The sequence below is a fragment of the Solea solea genome, chromosome 2, assembly GCF_958295425.1.
Source record: "Solea solea chromosome 2, fSolSol10.1, whole genome shotgun sequence".
Classification (NCBI taxonomy): domain Eukaryota; kingdom Metazoa; phylum Chordata; class Actinopteri; order Pleuronectiformes; family Soleidae; genus Solea; species Solea solea.
The window spans coordinates 30307245-30327283 of NC_081135.1; the positions used below are offsets into that span (position 1 = coordinate 30307245).

At 41.1% G+C, this 20039-nt stretch overlaps 1 protein-coding gene across 7 annotated transcripts in view; it reads right to left on the reverse strand.

Annotated features, from left to right (window-relative positions):
• The window catches only part of lrp1bb (low density lipoprotein receptor-related protein 1Bb), a 230466-nt gene that overhangs the window by 87609 nt on the left and 122818 nt on the right, over positions 1-20039 (reverse strand). For all 7 annotated transcript variants that reach the window (XM_058616557.1, XM_058616592.1, XM_058616582.1 and 4 more), the window contains 9 exons: positions 18543-18623; positions 18044-18214; positions 16611-16793; positions 11692-11892; positions 9514-9759; positions 6124-6321; positions 5277-5481; positions 500-664; positions 2-246 (listed from right to left, as the gene is read on the reverse strand). In XM_058616557.1, the coding sequence (XP_058472540.1) occupies positions 2-246; positions 500-664; positions 5277-5481; positions 6124-6321; positions 9514-9759; positions 11692-11892; positions 16611-16793; positions 18044-18214; positions 18543-18623 (1695 nt within the window). The remainder of the gene's footprint in view (position 1; positions 247-499; positions 665-5276; positions 5482-6123; positions 6322-9513; positions 9760-11691; positions 11893-16610; positions 16794-18043; positions 18215-18542; positions 18624-20039) is intronic.

The following is a 20039-nucleotide window of genomic DNA, read 5'->3' on the forward strand; positions in this document are numbered from 1 at the left end:
CCTTGTGGCTGCCTGCTGGGATGGAAGATCTGCAAGTCAAAAGGCTGAGCACTTGTCTTTTGGATAACTGTGACATTTTGACCGGTCCACTTATTGGCTCTTGCCAAAGTATTTGTCCTCCAGTCCGTCCAGTACACGTTGCCTCCGTAGAGAGATACGGCGAAAGGATGAGACAGGTATTCGTGGCCCTTGAGGATCTCAATGACCCCACTGCCGTCATAGAGTGCAGAGAAAATGGCATCGGATCTGTTGTAGAGGGATGAACACATCAAAGTTTAAGCTGCTCTTCAAATGCGTTAACAGGGAACTGCAGAAACAGTCAAAATGAAAAGTGTTACCACTGTTAATAATTTTTCAAGACCTGCTCAAAGGCAAATAAAAATTAAATGTCTACTGATTGGAAAGTCAAGCAACTATTTATGCTGAATCATTTGCAGCATTAAAAATGTGTTAAAAGTGAAAATGCTTGTGTACACAGCTGGGAAAATGAATGGCGTACCGTGCATCTGTCCAAACAATCCTCTTTTCCAGATGATCCAGAGTCAGTCCATTAGGCCAGGCACCAATTTCCATATCTTTAAACACAATATGTCGACCTCCTCCACTCATTGACGCAGCCTCGATTCGGGGAAAAGTAGCATCCCAGTCGGTCCAGAAGAGGATCCTGGGTACAGAAACAAAAAAAAAACAAAAAAAGAGGAACAATAAGCACTCATTTGCAAGAAAAACAACACAAAACAGACATTTTTTTCTCAGAAACTCTTTAAAAAGGATGTCGCAACCAGATGAGCCATTATCATTAACATTGTTTGTTATTGCCGTTATACTGTAAACACAGTGACTCTTTTGTGGCTGTGTGCATTAACGGACAGTGAAGGTGATGGTTGTCCAAGAACAGCAGCAATGATCCAGTGCAACCCTCAACATCTGTGACAGGCCTTGAAATGGCAGGCCATCTGTTTTATTATTACTTTTCACAGCTCAATGAGGCCTGAAAATGAACAGTGTCCTACTCCAACCCAGCACACATCACTTCTGTCCTGACATGGTTCACAAAGTCAGCTAGAACACGGGAGAAAATGGGCGTTCAAGCTTAAATCACATACTGACGACAACGAAACAGTGTTAGGAAGAAATATCCGTGTCCAGATCAATAGCAGTGTTCACTTGATAAGGCCTCCCTGATCAATGATCCACTCCTTTGAGTGGATTCAAGTAATTACATTAGAATTATTGCCCTGGAATGGAAATGCATCTTTAGGCACCAAAAGCCCCCATTAATTCTACTACCACAGCCATGAAATGTAGTCATCCTCCCAAATGTGAAGGAGTACTATAGGAGAGAGTGCAAAGGCAGATAAGTCATTTTTTTTTAAGAGCATTAAATTGATTTTAGGAATGTCTGGGCTTTACTTTAATCTGTAATTTACTGGCCAAAGTACACAACCACTGGCTACTTCTCAGATGCATTAATCCAAAGTAAGCGCCTAATGTGAAAAATTAGCAACATACCTACTGCAGAGGAATTGATTATTTTTTCACAAATCATCCAAAACGCATAACATTTGCAGCACTGCACTATTATACTCCGCCACTTAAAAACGAATTGTTATGTCATAAACCCGATAAAAAGTAACCACACATAATATAGTACTATATTTAAAAAAACATGTATGTCAATCTACCAAATTGGAAAGTACCTGCAGGGAGGAAAAGTTGCCCTCCGAGTGTCATCAAGCAAGCAAACACTCGTTTAATGCCGCAATAACAGTGTTCCTGCTAAGTCTTTTTTTTTTGGTAGATAAGGATAAGTGTAAAGAGACTGAAAGGTCAGAGCTGACTCATTACGAGCTGCTGAGGCGAAACACGTGAGAGAGTGTGGGAGCATCTCTTGAAATGTTGAGCAGTACAACAAAAAAGAACTTGGATTTTATTTTATTTTAAGTGTCTTTTATCTATTATTATTTGAATCTCTATTCATATTGGGATAGACATCAATAAGTTAAGTTATTTGTGTAAAACAAAAAAAAGAAGAAGGTGAAATTGAAGCAGTGGTGGTTGCTCGTCTTTGAAACCTGGGAAGCTGAGTTCAGGCCCAGTTATTTATACATCAATTCTGCCCTCTGCTCTGCCCCCCCCCCCCAAAAAAACAAACAAAAACACGATAATTATGAAAAAGCTGAACCAGGGAACTATGTGTATTTATTTATAGTGCAAATAACACACAACGGGCTGCTATTTGTCTAGACTTCACTCGCATGGACTGAGACAGAAAAGGCTCCACTCTATTTCTCCAGTGCTGTCAATCAAAAAGTAGTTCCACCTCTCAGACAGTCCCTCCAATCATCAATCATCATGCATCAGCCCAGCGTCCGCACCCACCCCACTTGACTCCCAGAGACGCCGAGCTTCCCTGAAAGTGACAATTTTTGCCGCATTTATCCAATCCCCGTGAAAAAAGAAGAAGCTATTCTATGCCGTCTCATCCAGATCAAATGAAGGCGAGCTTCCGCTGGTTTTTACGTGTGTTTATGTGTTGCTTCGGGAAGAAAATAGCATGAGGCGATTTATGTAAACAGCCGATCGTGAACAAACATTGTCATATAGTTGATTGCGTTCCAGCTCACCTTTATTTGTGAAATGTAAACACAGCGGTACATATTTGACTATTTGTTTTATGGCATTTGCTGAGCCATCGCCTCTGACTAGGAGTCTGTGAAAGCTTGCAATATCAGGGCACAATGCAACCAATACATCCCACTCCCTCCTGTCTGTCTTGTAAAAGTGCCATCATTAAAACACATAGTGCTTGAAGCTGAGTGGAGGAGAGTGCTGGGAGAATAGCTTTGTTGATATAACTACATCATGGCTTAAAAAATATTAAACATCTCAAATTGAACCGTAATGGCAGGCAGGTACGTAAGGGATGCAACCCCCTTTTTTTTTTTCCCTAGACAACTTAATTTATTGATAGCTGGCAGGGCATGAAAATGATTCCATATAAATCGTGTGTTGGAAAGCAATTAGAGACTATGGCTTGAAGAGATTAGCGGCAGAAAGATACCGACATCACTACTAGCTTTGCATTATGATATCACTGTCGTGTGCGACACAGATTCAAGTCCTTGATTCAGTCTAGTCAGACCCTCAAAGTAGGGAAACAAATTTCTCTCACTGATGAGAGAGAAAATCTCATCAAAACTGACTTGCAACTCGCAAGCTCAGACTCTCAAATTAAGTGGCAGCGAGGACTTGTTTTTTTTTAATTTACCAACATAGGCTGACATATTGCTGGTTAACAATGGGAATAAGGGTCTATTAAGGACCTTGCATGCACAAGAGATGTCAGGGGCAAAACTGCAAAAGCCTATATGCTATTTATAGAAACCAATAATTTGACACTTTCTACATATTTCTTTTTCAGACAAAGACTAAAGTACATGTCATGTTTGGCAGAGTTCATGCAGTTCAGTGCCTGCACTCTACAAAACAAAGACCGCAGCACTGCTCCATTCACTGCCAGCACTCTGCCAAACACACATTAATCGTATCAAAATCAAGACATCACATAATATTTGCAGATGTGTGCAGACTAGTAAGCCACTGCAAGTTAATGTGACCTTCAAATCCATAAAAAGAAAAAAAATTGTAGCACAGCATCCAGACAAAATAACAACTTCCACCACCAACACAGCTCATCACCACCAGATTTAGAAATAACACCTTCCTCACCTCCTAGTGTGTGTTGAAATAGGTTAGAAACCTAACGACTAGGATGTGGAGTGCAGGACTGATGAGGTCTTTCATACAACGATAAAAAAAATAGAAGCTCAGGCACGAGAAGTGGATGACTTACTTTAGATCTTTAGGAATACAGAGCTGTCAGTTATCCATTTCCCAACAGTGCAAAACAAAGGTAAAACAAAAACAGCAAAACTATTGTTCAGTTGCGAGGCAGACGTGACACAGACATGATGGACAACTGCCAGTATTTGATACGTCCTGGATCAGTAATAAAATGTTAAACCTCCATATGGTGACACCAAGTGTCAGCAGAATCATTACCTGTCTTGAGTTATATAGCGTTACCTATTGAATACCGTATTAATAATGCATATCATGTAGGCAAGAACTGTTGCCTAGCAGCAGCTGCTTTGAACTGAAGAAATGAGCTCTGAGAGGAGAGATGCAGTGAAATTTTTTAAATATTTAGGCGCTTCTGAGTGGGGAACAGAGAAAAAAATAAAGCTCATACCCGCCACTGAGGAGCGTATGGTTCACCTCCCAGCAGGTATGCCACCGTCTTGGCCAGGTAACTCATCAAACGCAACTGTCAGTGCCAATACGGGTGAAGCTGAAGGATCATTTTCATGTCACTGTGCTGTGACTTAACTGGTCGGTGTGGGAAGGATGCTTTACTTTTTTTTTTTAGGTCAACTTTGAAAGGGTTTTATTTATGTCTTGATTCGTACATGATGGATACATGTTTGGTGGAGTTAGGGCCGTGGTGCAGCAAAATCGCGTTGGATTGTATTTTATCATCATAATAAAATACAATGCAGCATAAACACGTGTGTCGTTCCCTTGAGCAAAGAGTGAAACCCTGTGTATTACACGTGTGATTTGTGTTCTGGTTATAGGCACTTTTATTTGAAAGCTACTCCAGATGTGAAACACTGGAGGGAGTCAGTCCTGTTACCCCGAGATAGACGTCAGTAACTGACCCACCAAACACCTTGACAAATTCAAGACGATACCATAGTTCTGGTTATAACAGAGAGAGAAAACACAACACATGTCGTGTTTCCTCTGATGGCTTGCTTGCTGACTGTAAGGCAAAGGGAAGTCTGCCATTTCGGAGCGACAGATTAGTCAAATGTTCTCCCCCATGCATCTCAGGATAAACAACCCCGATTTGAAAATTGGGCCCTGAGGAAATTGATGGACAAATTAGAACCAAAGCATAATTTCAGCTTCAATTCAAATGAGGTGCTTAAAACGTGTTCTAAAGGAACAAAAGTGAGTGGTAGTAAAGAGGAAGCAGAGGTTGGGGGGGGGGGGGTATTGGCTTCATCAGCTGGCATTACTTTAATAGACAACACCGTACTATTATTGATGCATTATGTATCTTTTTTTTAATGAAACCCTAACACAGCAGACGCAAAAGTGAGGAATACAACGGAGCTGTGATTTGACTTAATTCCAATAATCTCAGAGCCTGACGGATAGCAGAGCCTCCAGCAGGCGCTGTGCGTGCGAGTTAGAGCATAACATACCCCTGCCCAGGGTCGAGAGCAATGGCCCGTGGATGCTCCATGCCTCCAGCAATCAGTGTGGTGCGCATATCTCCATTAAGCTTGGCAACCTCAATCTGGTCCAGATTGCTGTCAATCCAGTACAGTTTCCCTGTAATCCAGTCCACAGCCAGACCCTCTGGGGTGGCCAGTCCGTGCTGCACGACCACCTCAATCCCAGTGACTCCTGCAAAGCAAACATCACATTAGCACGACTGTTTTGGCACCAGCAGATAATCGTCTAGACGTGGCAGCGGTGATAAGTCTTGGGAAAATATTCTGAAAGCAAACGGGGCGTGTCGTCGTGGAGGACATGTCTTTTAGGTAAATTAGATTGATTTCTACAGGGTTCTGTTAAGCACAGTACAAGGGTTTTCACACAATATTTACAATCCTTGGGTTTGCAATTACTCTCAGATGTTGGGGATTTAATGTGTGCCTCACAAAACAGTACAGAGTAGGCACAGGTCCATGGGGGAAATAAAGGCAAGAGAAGTCAGTAAAATCTCCTTCCAATCCCAAAATTACAAAGTAAAGCAGACTTTCTGATGTATTATTATGTGCGTGGTAGATACTAGATCAACTGAAAACGACCGTACCTGCAGCATTGTTTTTACCTTGGTGAGGCTATGATACAGAGCAAAACAATATCAGCTCAATGTATCGGAGCTAACTATGTGTAAAGAGAGCAGACTGAAACAGTGTTATCACCAGCAGTGTCTTTGAGTTCCATTACAGCTCCGGAGCAAAACTCCTTTCAACAATACATCACAGGAGTCTTTCGATTTCACAACAAATGTTGTGTCCATATTTGTGAGTGTGTACATACCACCAGACTCAGAGAGCTTCCCTCTATAGATCTTATCCTCCACAACGTCTGTCCAGTAAAGTAGGCTGTGATTAAAGTGGAAGTCTAGTGCAATAGTATTCCTCAACCCCGGCACCAGGAGGCTGTAGTCCCGCTTGTGAAGGTCTATTCGTCTTATCTCATGCCGGATTGAGAAAATGATGAAAGCCTCAAAGGGATCTGGCCATAGGGAGAGACAGGGGAAAAAAAGGGCACACATGGCACCATGGGTCAAGTAGTGTCTGAGGTAACTTGTCAATCGAACAGTGTGCAACATTATGTAATGGACATTGTTTTTTGCATTGCACAGGAAAAGTGTGACTTGTCCTCTTCTCTTCATTAACAGGAGGCAACACAGATGCCATTTCACGAGAAGCACCATCAAATTTCCAGAGGAATATTATTGTCAAATATGAAGAAATTAATAAATAAAGCCTGAATTTTGTTTAAACATTTTTACAAGGCCATGCAGGTACTCAATCACATTCTGTTTGGGACTTTCAAGGACATGTGGATGAATGCGCCGGGTCTGGGGCCCTCAGAAACAAGCCCCTTACCATCTGCAGCCGAGCATGAGGGGCAACATGTTCATTGTTCGCTGCCAGAAAGTGGTGGATTGCTGTTTTGTTAGTTTGATTGGGAATTGATATAGAAATTAAAAAGAAAATGTGAATACAAGAGGCTGAAATGCCTCCAGGTCATTGTACCGCAGGAGTGTAGATAACAGGCAGCAGGACTTGCTTGAGTTTTCTCAGGACCATTTCTCCTTTCATCCAAGAGGCTTTTTCATAGGCTGAAGTGTATTTCCGTCCTTGGATGTCTGGCCTCTGCCTCGGGAGCTCCAAAACCCAAAGCGAGGCTGGAGTGGAGAAGCTGCATGTCAAGAGGAGCCAGTTGCTGTGGTTCAGACATTTGATTAGGATGCCTACTGGGCGCCTTTCATTGGAGGTGTTCCAAGCATGTCTAAATGGCGGAGGCCCCTGTGTAGACCCAGAGTCCACTGAAGGGCTCGTATACTGTGTCTCAGCTGGCTTGGACACACCATGGATTTTCCCCAAGAAGGAGTGGAAAAACATCGCTTAGGAGAAAGACATCTGTGCTACTTCACTGGATGAATGGTTGGATGGAAAACTGACATGCAGGCAAAATAAACTGACGTTCCAATCATCACAAACAAAGCTATCTTAAATAACACAGACATGCAATCCACGGTTATCAAGAATCTGCAGTATATTTTAGCTCATTTTTGAATTAATTCAATCCAAAGACAACAGGAACTCATTACAGTTGTTTGTTTCTCTCTAACAAAGTTTGCAGGGGGAATTGACACAATCGACCACAGTTTTCCTCCATACAGTCTGCCATTATGTTGCTGTTGATCCACAGTGTAGAGGACATATTTCCACCACCATGCAGTGCAAATCTGCAGCGTGTGCATCACTTACAGCAAAACCAATTTGTTACCAAATACTCTGGGAATCAACACATTACATTTTCAATTTTCTGAAAAAGTAGATACATTTGTGAGCAGTCTCCTTTGAGAAATATCATTTGTAGGGTCTCTAAGAAGTTGCTAAATCTAATGACAAGTCCTGTAGCTGGCAACGATGCTCGCATACTGAAGTTGTCTTGCCTTGTCCGCTGAGGCTTAGCTCAATCAGCAAGATTATTTCCAGCACCGGAACAGCTCTGCTTCTGAAAAACGTTTGTAAAACTAAAACTCAAAATCCATCGCACACTGACATGCACTCCCTATATACGCAGTCTTTCAAATGTGGGGCCCTTTTTTCAAGCCTTATCTTCACAGCACTCTAGACTAAACAATACGTTAGGGAACATGTGCTGTTTGCACATAAATGCAATTAAAATTGTGTCCTTGCTTCAATGACACATTTCAGTGCCGTAACCAAAAATGTTTCAATGCTACTAGAAAGGACTTGCACATTTCCGGACCTTTTTTTTGTAACACAGATATGCAAAGGGTGTGTGTGTGTGTGTGGGGGGGGAATGTCTGCTCATGACTTCAAAGAACCACATGACACTTCTCTCAATATGAAATCCGAAACGTTTGTGTTTGTATGAAAAACTTGATTGATGATGAAGGCGTGGAGCTCTGATTGGCTCCCCCCCAAAAAAGTGTGTATTCTCTCCCTGCATTAATGTAAGATTAAAGCTGCAACTACCATCAATCTTGGAGTGAAATAGAGAGGCAAGTAATCAAAACCAGGTCCATAAATCTGAATGTGACAGGCCAATGGAATGTGTGTGTAACTGTTGCATTCCGAGCCATCTCGTCCGAACAGATTATTCAATTACTGAATCGGAATAGTGTTAAATTTGAATTTATAATGTGATATAATACTGTAACACTGAGTCATTTTTTTGGTTGTATGAGATTCAGCCCGAGGTGAACTTCTGCGCAGCTGTAAGAAGAAACAAAGCCCTGGTGGTTTGCGAAGGGAGAACATGTTTCCTTCACTCAGCATCAGTACAGATAGAAAGAGGCAGGATTCATCGCCCAGATGTCTCTTTGGATTTGAAACTGATTGAATTTGACCTGACAGTACTCTCAATCACCATCTATTACTATTTCACAGACCACCCCGGCACTTTTTCAGCACTGAGACACTAACACAAGAGTCCTACAATTCCGTAAATTGACTCTTGTTATTGCCCCTTGCGCATACCACAAGGCACAATTTCAACACAAATATGTGAGACAAAAACAATAAACCAATAAGTTAGAATCAAGAAAACCATACATCAGTAGGGGCAATGCAGTAACAACAACACAAAAACAAAACAAACTTTTTCTTCAAATGTGATAATAGTTACATTTGTATATGCTACATCTGGTATGGTGTTCCCATTTTAGAGACACGTCCTTATAGACTCTCTAGTTTCAAATTAATTCTGATTTCTGTGTGGGAGTCACTAATGATGTGCTTTCAACATGATCTATTTTGAGAAAGTTAAACACTTTGAATCTCAAATTTTGTGGCATATACACTGTCATACAAAATATGTATTTTTTTCTCCATACCTGCACGTCAGTTAAAGTCAGAGAATAATACAGTATACAGTAAACAGTATGCAAAACACCTTTAACAACTCCAAAATGAAATTAACGAGGGGGGGGGGGGGGGGACTATTTCCTGTAGTTTCTTCATCTGTATTGGTTTATTATATGTAACTCTTATTTGTCATTTAAGGTACCAACACAAACACAATCAAGACCTAGGATTCAAACTCAGGAGCAAAGATTGAATAGGTACTCGTACGCCCCAGGATCAAATTTAATATTACTGCAGACATAAGCCTACAGCTGCACAGCATCATAAAACAAACATTAAAAAAACCCGGGTCTGTTACCTGTGCTGTGACAGCTGTCCCCGTCTGGGTCCAGCATCCATCCTGGATAACAGGAGCACTTCACTGTGGTCTTGTACTGCTCACACACTTGGCTGCACTTTAGGTGACGGCTGCAGTAGTCGACCACCTCACACGTCTTGTTGCTGGAGTCCAGGTGAAGCCCAGGGGGACAAGAGCACACAACCCCTTTCCCTGGCGCCACAGTGCACTGGTGACTGCACCCTCCTCTGGCTACCAGACACATATCTGGAGTGAAGAGAGGGCAGCGGAATATGATTTAAATAGCAATAACAACAGGGGAAAATGTCTTAAAATCATTCACTCCCAACTCAAAGGACTCTGTGTTGCATGCAAATCACGTGATTCATTTATCGGGGACTTAAAATCATTCACTCGCTGTTGAGTTTTAATGAGGGACTGAAGTAACATTGAGCTCCGTTGTGTTGTTGTTGTACTTTTCTTCTTCCTCTGACTTGTTTGTGATATCACATTTGATACGTGGGTGAGACAATTGGATAAAAAACCACTGGCAATTGGAATGGTGTTAATTGGGCTTCACATAGGTTTAAAATTCCCAGGTCTTGCTGTTAATTTTTGTGTGAAAAGAGCTTTACAGGCCTACTCATTTCCAACAACGGCATGAAACATTGCAGTTATAATGAATATAATGCAGGGGCTATTCAAGCACAAGGTGTGTGTGCGTTCACTGTCTGATGAGGATAAAAGTGTTATATAATGAGAACACTTCACACAGTTGGTTGTATGGATTCATGCGAGATCTTTCCGTCAGCGCTTCAAAAAAGGAACGTTATGCACTTTTCCTTTCAAAGGTGATATAAAGACCCACATATCTCCTCTTCCTCGTTGTCTTGTTTAAAAGCCCCGCACAGCTGGTTCCCATTTGAAGTGGCTAGATCAAGATGGAGAAAAAATAAAAGATAAAACTATGTATGTAGTGCTCCTTCTTTCGCAACAGTAAGTTAGCCTTGTTGCTTTTGTGGGCAAGGAAAGCATTGCACGCTGACAGAAGTCACAGTTGTCAATGACGGGCACAAATCCCGCAAAGCTGGTGCAAATCAATTAAATCCTCATGGTCCTTGTGAACACAACCTAATTGTCTGAAAGGAGGCAAAAGCTCTCTTTTCAGCCACAATAACACAAACACTCAAGGGTCCTGCAGGGACTCCCCTCCCCCACTCAGGGCTTGGTTTGCGACACTCCAGGAAATTAACCTCCATGTTTACACTGTTCACTTTATAAGATTGGATGGCAGCGTTTGGTCACATGAGATTCCCTTCAACTCTTTACAGACTGATGGACAAATATTTCTACACGTGCCATTATGTGGAGCTCAAGAGTATTCCTTTACGTTCTCTCTCTTTTACATGCTCTAAGCAGCTGAAGGAGGGTTTGAGAGTATATTTTCACTTCACATAAGGATAAAAAATTAACTGAAAAGAATTGCACAAGCCTCAACAGGTTTTTTTTTTTATTCAAACGATGCCACCGACTCTATCCTTGCGAGAAGTGGTGATAAAAGAAGCTCGAATGCTGTTAGAGTTTTGAAACTAAATATCAACATCGCAATCATTAGTCTTGACAGACTTTCTTTCACCAGAGTACATTTTTTTGCCTAAAATATATCTTTAGAGCGCCAAACACTTACCGATCATAAGCTTGAATCGGCGCTTATAACAGTTCCTCGGAAAGAAAGGCCGCATGGAAAGTGTGGAGTTTGGCGTCAGGTTTCCAAATTGAAAGCTTTTGCAGCTTTAAGTATCAAAACATCCACACAAAGCGCTTAAAATGATACAACAATCTTACATTTCACTCTGTCACTCTTCCTGGTAATGGCAGACAAAGGATATTTCAAAATTAGAGACGGACCATGCAGATGTATTTATATGTTCTGTTACTTTTCCCCATTTTACTATTTGAAACTGTACCAAACATACAACTTTGGACGACATTATTGTCACAGGCTGCTTTTGGAAGGCTCCATTGTTTCAATTCACCAACTAAAGGACATGAAATAAAAATGTCATTTTACAGCAATGACATTTTTGATTTTCTGACGAGCAATTGTATCTTTATTATACTTGAATTTAATCTCTTTTTTGTTTATCTCACAGGATAACAAAACAAGCAAAGAAAAGATACGATGACATAGGACATTACCACAGATGGGTCCTTCATCCGAGCGATCAGCGCAGTCCACTTTTCCATTGCAGATCTTATCAGGAGTCAGACAGACAGAGGTATCATTTGCACAAGGGTACTTGGGTGGCTTGCAGACAGCGGACTCACAGGACTCTTCATCTGAGCGGTCTTCACAATCAATGTCCCCATCGCACACCCAGCTCTTTGTGATGCACTTCCCTGAAGAAAATGAGATGCCAGAGATGAACTTTTTTTAGTACTTGAACACAGAAAGTTCCCCCGCTTTAACTATCTGAAGTTCAGCAAGTCAGTCTCTCAATCATGCCCTTAGAATAAACATTAAATATCAAAGATACCAAACTTTCATCACAGGGGGCCTCAGTCAACACACTCCTCGGCGCTCCGTTAAATGTTTGACTTTCTAAAAAAGAAGCACTATCTGTTAAGCCCGTAACTTCACTGAGTCTAATTCCCTGACTGTGCAAGTTAGAAATAGGTGGGGAAAACACAGGGGGCTTCACAGATACCACGATGCATCATCGTTTTTCTCCCGGATGAAGCTTGGATCGCAGCATATTCCAGTTGACAGTTTTTCTATCAAAGCTACATCATAGTGTTTTTGAGATCCTGCTGGTTTATGCCGGCTGTCGAATTGGTACAAGCTAATGTGGGAGGCTGAAGTGACTACAAAAAGTCTGTGTCTTTCTTATTTTTCAGGTATTTTCCAGTGTATGTTTGCTCCCATATCATTTTAAGCGTTAGAGTGGAGTCCCACGACACTTGTGCCTTAACCCTTCATGTTCTCAACATCTGATGTGAATTTAGTCGAGCGGCACCAATAAAAACAAACGTTATTCGTCATTCAAGTGCAAAGGAGAAAAATGGATGGCACTCAAGGCAATGAAATGTTCTATTTAAAGTGTTATTGCATCATTTGTTTTGGTGATAATGCACACAGACAAGGAGGTAAATTTTTGTGTAATCACATTAACCTGTCTTCAGGCAATTTCTAGTTGATTGCAAAAAGGGGTGGGGGGGGGGGGGGGTGCCACAGCTTCAACCCGATGAGTTTCACAAGTCTTTTTATAGAATGTAGAGGAGGGCTAGATGGCTTTATTAAATAAAACTGCAGAAAAATCCATGTTTAATATAATTTCTAAACATAGATCGGCCCAAACATCCAGAAATTTTTATTTAACAAAACCGCAGCATAGATTGATTGCCCACAGAGCTTTGATCGTTCCGTTATGGAAGTTTTGTGATTCATGTTGGTCGCTCCCCCAAGCATGGTGAAAGATTTATTTCTTTATTATTTTAAATGGACAGTTGTTAAGTTTAATAACTGTGCACTTAAATGCACCCGTAATAAAGCATTCATTTACTTGATCGTCATTATATTACGACCCGAAATCTGAACTCTTCCTCCTCAAAGCTCAGTGGTAGAGCGAGGCGTCTTTCAACTGGAAGGCTGTGTGTTCAATTCCCGGCTCTGCTAGTGTACATGCCAATCCTAAAAACGTGGGTTAATCTCCAACAATTACAAGGGAAATGTTTAAAAATCTCAATATTTAACAGAGGAGTCTGGTGTTTTTAGCGAGAGCACTGCTGATCGAGATCGGCGAGCCGCACCACAAACCCCGCCCCTGTAATTAACTGATTCTAATGATTCACTTACATGGAAACAACTGCTTTACAAGTCAGTAATCACTGGTTTGTGCGTCGCATGTAAAATAAAGTCGCGGCAGTTTCATGCAGCCGTGCAGTGATGACTCCGCCCACAATGTGCAGGTAATATTTTGTAGTGGAAAACCAACTTAAACTGTGCCGTGCCGAGGTGAGGCGAGGCGAGCTGGGACCATAAGTGGAACAGAGGCTTAATGGATGAATGGGTGAATATACAGTCGATATATGCTATGTTACTGGGTGTGAATGGGTGAATGGCAAAACTGTAGTGTGAAGTAGCTTTGAGTGGTCATCAAGCAATAAAAATACCGACCATTAGCCTTTTACAACCAGTGGAAAAGCAGACTTAAACAGAGCACTATAACCACTGCAATATGTTAAGAGGAAAGGTAAACGGTAAGTCACTAACTTCTCGAAGGACGAGACACAGAAATAAAAACAAAAACTCAATGCATTTTACTAGAAGCTGCAACCCTGAGCCTGAATGAGATTGAATGCTCTGTAACCCTGAGGTACATTCCCACACTGAACACCATGGAGTCAGAGATAATGCAGGACATAAACCATGATGATCTGACATCTAGCTTATTGCCCTATTTGCCTAAGACCGGTCCCTCAGGCCTAGTCACAATGTCCACTCATAAATAAATGCAACACACAAAAGCAAGGAGGTGCTGACCTCATGCACTTGTGTGGAGTTTGCATGTTCGTGCCAGTCCACCACTCAAATAATAATAATGGAATAGGTAGCAGATAAGATATATTTGTCTTGTTGTTTCTTCTTGCATTTCATTTTTACAAATGGACAGTAACTTTGACAAATCACATGAACAAAATGCACTGTGTGTGACTATACCAAGGGCATTTTGCACTGTTGCAATGAGTTAAATCTCCACATTCAAAATCCAAATCATGTCCAGTGTATTCAACACACAATCCTGTCATGCAATAGTCAGATTCCAAACAACGCCAGTTTGGCAGGGGGCCCGCTCCGTTCACATTAATTGACATATATATCAGGCAGCATACTGTATATACCAGGCAACGTGCCAGGAAAACTCGTCTCTTCTTTGCCAGATGTATTCATCAGAGGTGAAGACGGTGGATAGCTGTTGTTGTACCCTGGGATACCAAAATATTCAGGGATAAGCAAAGGGGAGAGCATTTTACCAGATCCACGAAGATTCGGAGAGATTGCAGAGGTGGATTATTGATGTAAAACATGCTGAGCGCTAGCATTGAAGACAGAATGATGGAAACCTACAGGCAACAGACTCCGCTATCAGGTACACAGCACTTAGTGGTCAGAGCGTAATGTAGGAATGGAGTAATGTCCATTCCAGTTGTTTCCAAACTCATGAAAAGCACCGTGGGGGCTTTATGAAGAATCAGCAATATTGTCAAGTTCTGCAATATTTTGCTCAATCTCTGTGGATTTAAAGTGTTCAGTGAACTCCTACATCTGGTGCTGTTCATTTTTGCAGTGCATTCTCCTGCCACGCTTTCATGTGTCAATCTCTCAAGCTCCACCAGTGAAAATGATGTCTTATAAAGAAAAACACAAGGGCAGAATCTTTCGTTTTAATCAAATGGTAAAGTTGATGGCCCTTATCAAAACGCCCTTTTGAGCATGGCTACAAAGGGCATTCAGAACCAATTCCACCGGTGCAAAAGAATATCAGAATAATAATTGCATGGTCTTTGTCATTCTTGTTAATATGGTTTAAAGGAGGAGTACACACCCGAGACCTAAAAACAGAAAGCAACAGAATATGTAGTGGAGCCTCTCTCTAGAGTTGTTTAAAGCGAGGGAATGCTGGGTTTGGATATGTGTGCTGTTTAAACAGATCATGTAAATGGTTTGTCAGTAATCGGTGGGACAAGTGTAAGGAAAACTTCACAGCATTGTTCCTCAGAGTAGATAAGTTAATCCTCTAAAGTCCATCAGAAAACTAAGCTTTTATGAAAGGAGAGAGCACTTGGCAGCATAATCTATAACCAATGCAACGATTAATCGGCTTGATTAGTTTTGGTTTTCAAATTAGGGAAGGTCTTGCCAACTTCACACTTCTGCTGCAAGACTTTGTAACTTCTCACTCACTAACAACTTTTTTTAGAGCACCTTGTGACACCTCACGCAACCTTTTTGACAAAACCTTGTTACATTTTACTTCTTTCATGGAGAGTCATCAATTTTTGCCCTGCGAGTCTAAGGTCAGGCTTTCCAAAGGGCATGCCTCTCTCAAGTCTCATCGATTTGATTGCACAGCAGCCGATAAAGCTGCGAGTCAGCTTCGAGCGTTCAATCTGTGCCATGATTTTAAGTAAATATATTCAGAATGACATCAAAGCCCATGTTTTTCTTTAACTGATGTACGTTAATGGCCATTTTTGTTAGATTAGGTTAGGTATCACAGCTGTCCAATCCCGATCATAGCAGTGCAGCACAGCAGCTGAGAAATCATTTGGCAGTAACTGGCGGTAGAGCAGCGATTCATTCACTATTTTATAAATTCCTTCATCTCAAAACAGAAAATGAACAAGACTGGCCACTTTTGCAGCTGCTCTATTTGAAATGTGAGTGCTCGCTCCACGCTGGGCCATTAATCTGTTGTGTGCACTCAAAGTGACCTTGACATTTTGACAAAAGTCTAATCAGTCAGCCTTACTGACAACAACTCACAGTTGTTCCTCACATGATGCCCTTTCAAGACCAAAACTGTATTTTGTGAAAAGTGAGGTCACTTTGGTTTTGACAACAACAAAATCAACTCAGTTCACTCACGCATACACGAGTGGACGTGGCAGACAGTCAGCCCGAACACATGTACTGCAACAGCTGAGTGTGGACATGTAATTAAGCTGTATTACAATGTATGTGTGCATTGTGGTGTTGTAGGTGCTGAAAACTGCCAGGCTTAAAAATGAGATTATGATTATGTCAGAAAAGTAACTCACAAGAAGAGTTGCAAAATGATGAATCAAATGCTTAATTTCAATCTCAAATACCAGCTGTATGTTGTGCCTTAGGATCACGCTTTTCACCATGAATTATCCAAAAACTAAATTCAGTATGACTAATGAAGAGTACCAACCTTTGCCAGAGTTCCTTTACGGAAGACATCTCAAAGGTACACTAACACCTACAGGTATCTGCTAGTTTAACAAGTGAAAGGGAGCGTCGCCTTTAGTATCACAGAAATAGCTATGCTTGCAGCACATCGTGTCATTCGGCGGCGTGTTGACATCACTACCTGTGTCTTTGCATGTAAACTTGGCCTTGGGGTCGCACATCCTTTTGGTGCCTTCGCAGTCTTTCTCGTCGCTTCCATCCTCGCAGTCCTTGTCTCCGTCACACCTCCAGCGCTCGGGGATGCAGGTTCCGTCAGCGACACAGTGGAATTCCTCCCCGCTGCACTCAATCACAGATGGCAGCACTGAAACAAAAGTTATTGAAAAATGTACGGCTTCACATTGTTGAGGGCACAGACAACAGTATCAAACTATTATTAATGTAAAAAGAAAGAAAACAACAAAAAACCTTGAAAGTTACAAATATTTATCTCTGCGTGCAGGGCGCTTGGCAGCTATATTAGGTTGGTAAGCTCCAAAGAGGGATGTTATTTCACTTCTAGCATTTAAGTTTTATGTCTAGAAGATGTTTCTCTCTTTTTAATGACTCTCTGTTCACTATATATCTTTCTCCAGCAGGGGTTCATTATACAGTAAATAAGAAAGAGGGAGCACAGCTCCATTACGATGTTTCCGTTGCATATGTTAGAGTAACTGGACACATCCTGCGATGATAAAGAATGCTGTGAATAACGTTTTCTGTGATGTTTTCCTGACGTTTTAGTACTCCTGAATCATTTAAGACGAGCAAAATTGCATATTTTCCATCATATACAGGAAATAATTCAACAAGAAGGAAAACAGCATTATGAATTATTTTCAGCAGTGGTAGCCTGCGCTCGGAATACATGATGTTTTGAATGTAATTAACCGTTTGCATATCATGTAAAAGTCAAAAAACATTTTCTCAACAGCCAAGGCAAAGCTAAGACAGATTCAGTCCCCTGGGATAGAAGCACCAGCAGACAGGAGGGAGTTGAGAAGCATGCAGCTCCCGTCAGGAAATGGTTTGATGAATAGTCTACACATCCTCGTGACAAGCAAGTGAGCAGTGAGTTTTCTAGGAGCTTGCATAAGGTTTTCCGTGGTAATTAGAGTCAGTGATTCAACTCCTGATGGTAAAATCCCTCCAAACAGAGACTGGATAAAATTAGTCCCATGTGAGTGTGAAAACAAAGTTATTGGACTAAAGCTGATTAATTGTTTAACATCAATTACAACACCCAAATTTAAACACTGATTAGAATTGTGAATGGAATCATTAGCACACTAAGAGACGTCATGGGAAACTATCTTTATAAAAGGTGCTGGCAGACAGCTCTGCTTTGAGGCAGATATTACATGACGTTCAAAAGTAGCAAATTCCTGTGACAAATAATGGGGGAAATTATAAACATCCTGGCTTCATACACACTGGTATTTTGATGTAAAACAATGAATAATAACAAGGCTTATCTTGTGCTTGAGGGGGGCTTGTAGGTCTACCTACATACAGTATTAACTGACTGATTATGTGTGAGGATTATAAAGTGTTTTAAAGTTGTTGTTGTCTTACATGCTGATCCACCTCTGCAGGTGGTGTTCTCGTCGCTGAAGTCTCCACAGTCGTTGTCACCGTCGCAGGCCCACTGGTCCGGGATGCAGCGGCCACTGGTGCACTGGAACTGGGTGTTGGAGCACGAGTGGATGCAGCCAGCTTCATCGCTGCCATCGCCGCAGTCATCATCTGAACACACGCACGTGATAAATTTATCAACGGATCGACTGGAATTTATCTTCTGGGTAACACTTTATATTAAGGAACTTATATTCACCATTAACTAGGTGCTTACTATCATGCATGTAAGTAGCATACCAGCCCTTTATTAGTAATTATTAAGCACGTATTAACACCTTAATCAGGAAAAATCATAATTAATGTCGTAATTGAGGTAGAATAAGGTGTTAATATGTGCTTAATAATTACTAATAAAGGACTTATGCATGTTAGTAAGCACCTAGTTAATGGTTAAGTGTTACCATATTTTTGTAATCGAATGGGTTCTTGCCGTTACCTGAATCACAGTGCCAGTTCACGCTTATACATCTTCCATTGGAACAGCTGAACTGAGTCAGGGCCTCACATGTGGGGAAAGCTGAAAATGTTTGTAATCACGTGTCAATTACTAGTGCAAACCAACTTCAGCAACAAATAATCACACATGAATGGATATATTAATTTATCATTTGACGTGCCGCTTCATGTGCAATTGAACAGAAAACAGACTGAAACACTATGCCAATGTGAATAATGACCCATTTTAATGCCATTTGGTTTAATAGCGAGTAGAAAAGTAAAGGTATACGTGCTATTCTAGTTTTATGAGTTGTACAACATCAGTCATGATGACATGACAGTGAAATGTTACCATATTAGCTGTGCACATGTCGTGGTAACTTACAACTCAAAGTTCACATTATAGCCGGGTTTAAATTATATTTTAATAAATACAGATGAAGTGTGACACTACAAAGAGGGAAAGGGAGGTGATGCATTTTTAAATGTTTTATCTTGTAGATAATGTGAACATTGTAAATAAGTAAGTAAGTGTCTTAACAGCGGTAGTACAGCCCCGTTTGTCTACCTACTTTTGATTATACAGATACAAAACCCTCAGTCTTCTGCTTTTATAAATGTCTGCTGCTGATCTGGACTGATCGACTCACACAATCTACATGTATATATAATATTTAACTCAACTTGACAATGCAAGTGGGTGAAATCAAAATAACTAGTGTAATAAGCCAACTGATCCAAAATCTGCTGTGGCAGAGGGGGAGACTTCCTGTCCAAAATTGGTTAATACTTGTACTATAGCACTGGCGTTCTTTATCAGTGAAACCTTGAACTATAGATTTTGTATCATGATGCCATTGTCAGGTTGAACATTCGAGTTCCCATCAGATTTTCTTTTTTCTGATTTTGAGATATTTTAGACATTTCCTTTTCAAATATCCTTACTGGATGACTGCAGCTTTATTGACTTGGGTATGAAATTCAAGTCGTCTTTTGAATTGATTTGTTGGCATCTGCCCCATGATGCCTGGAATGCCGAAGGCTCTGTCGAGGAGACGTAGTATCTCTATCCACCGAGTGTCTTCTATATTTCCCTCAAATTTGCTAGGTCTTACTGACAGTGTGTGACTGGTTGGAATTTAACATTCATTAAAAATGAAGCGCGGACATTCATAAATAATGAAGGTTTCAAGTAAACAGTGAGCCTGGCTAAAAATGAAACACCAGCATCCATAAATAATGACTGCTTCAAGTGAACTGAGAGCCCAATGTGAGACACCGTGTGACAACCACTAAACTACTGACAAACAAAATCCAAATTAGCATCAATCTCTAAGGAAGCCACCACTGAGCGTCAGGTGTTCAAAAAAAAAAGAAAGAAACGTAGCTCCAGTGAAGCTAAGTGAGCTGCCAGAGCTGCACAGCGGAGTGCCTATGGCGAAGTAATGCCTGAAGAAGCTCAGACAACAGTATGGCAGAGAATATGTTTTGCTGC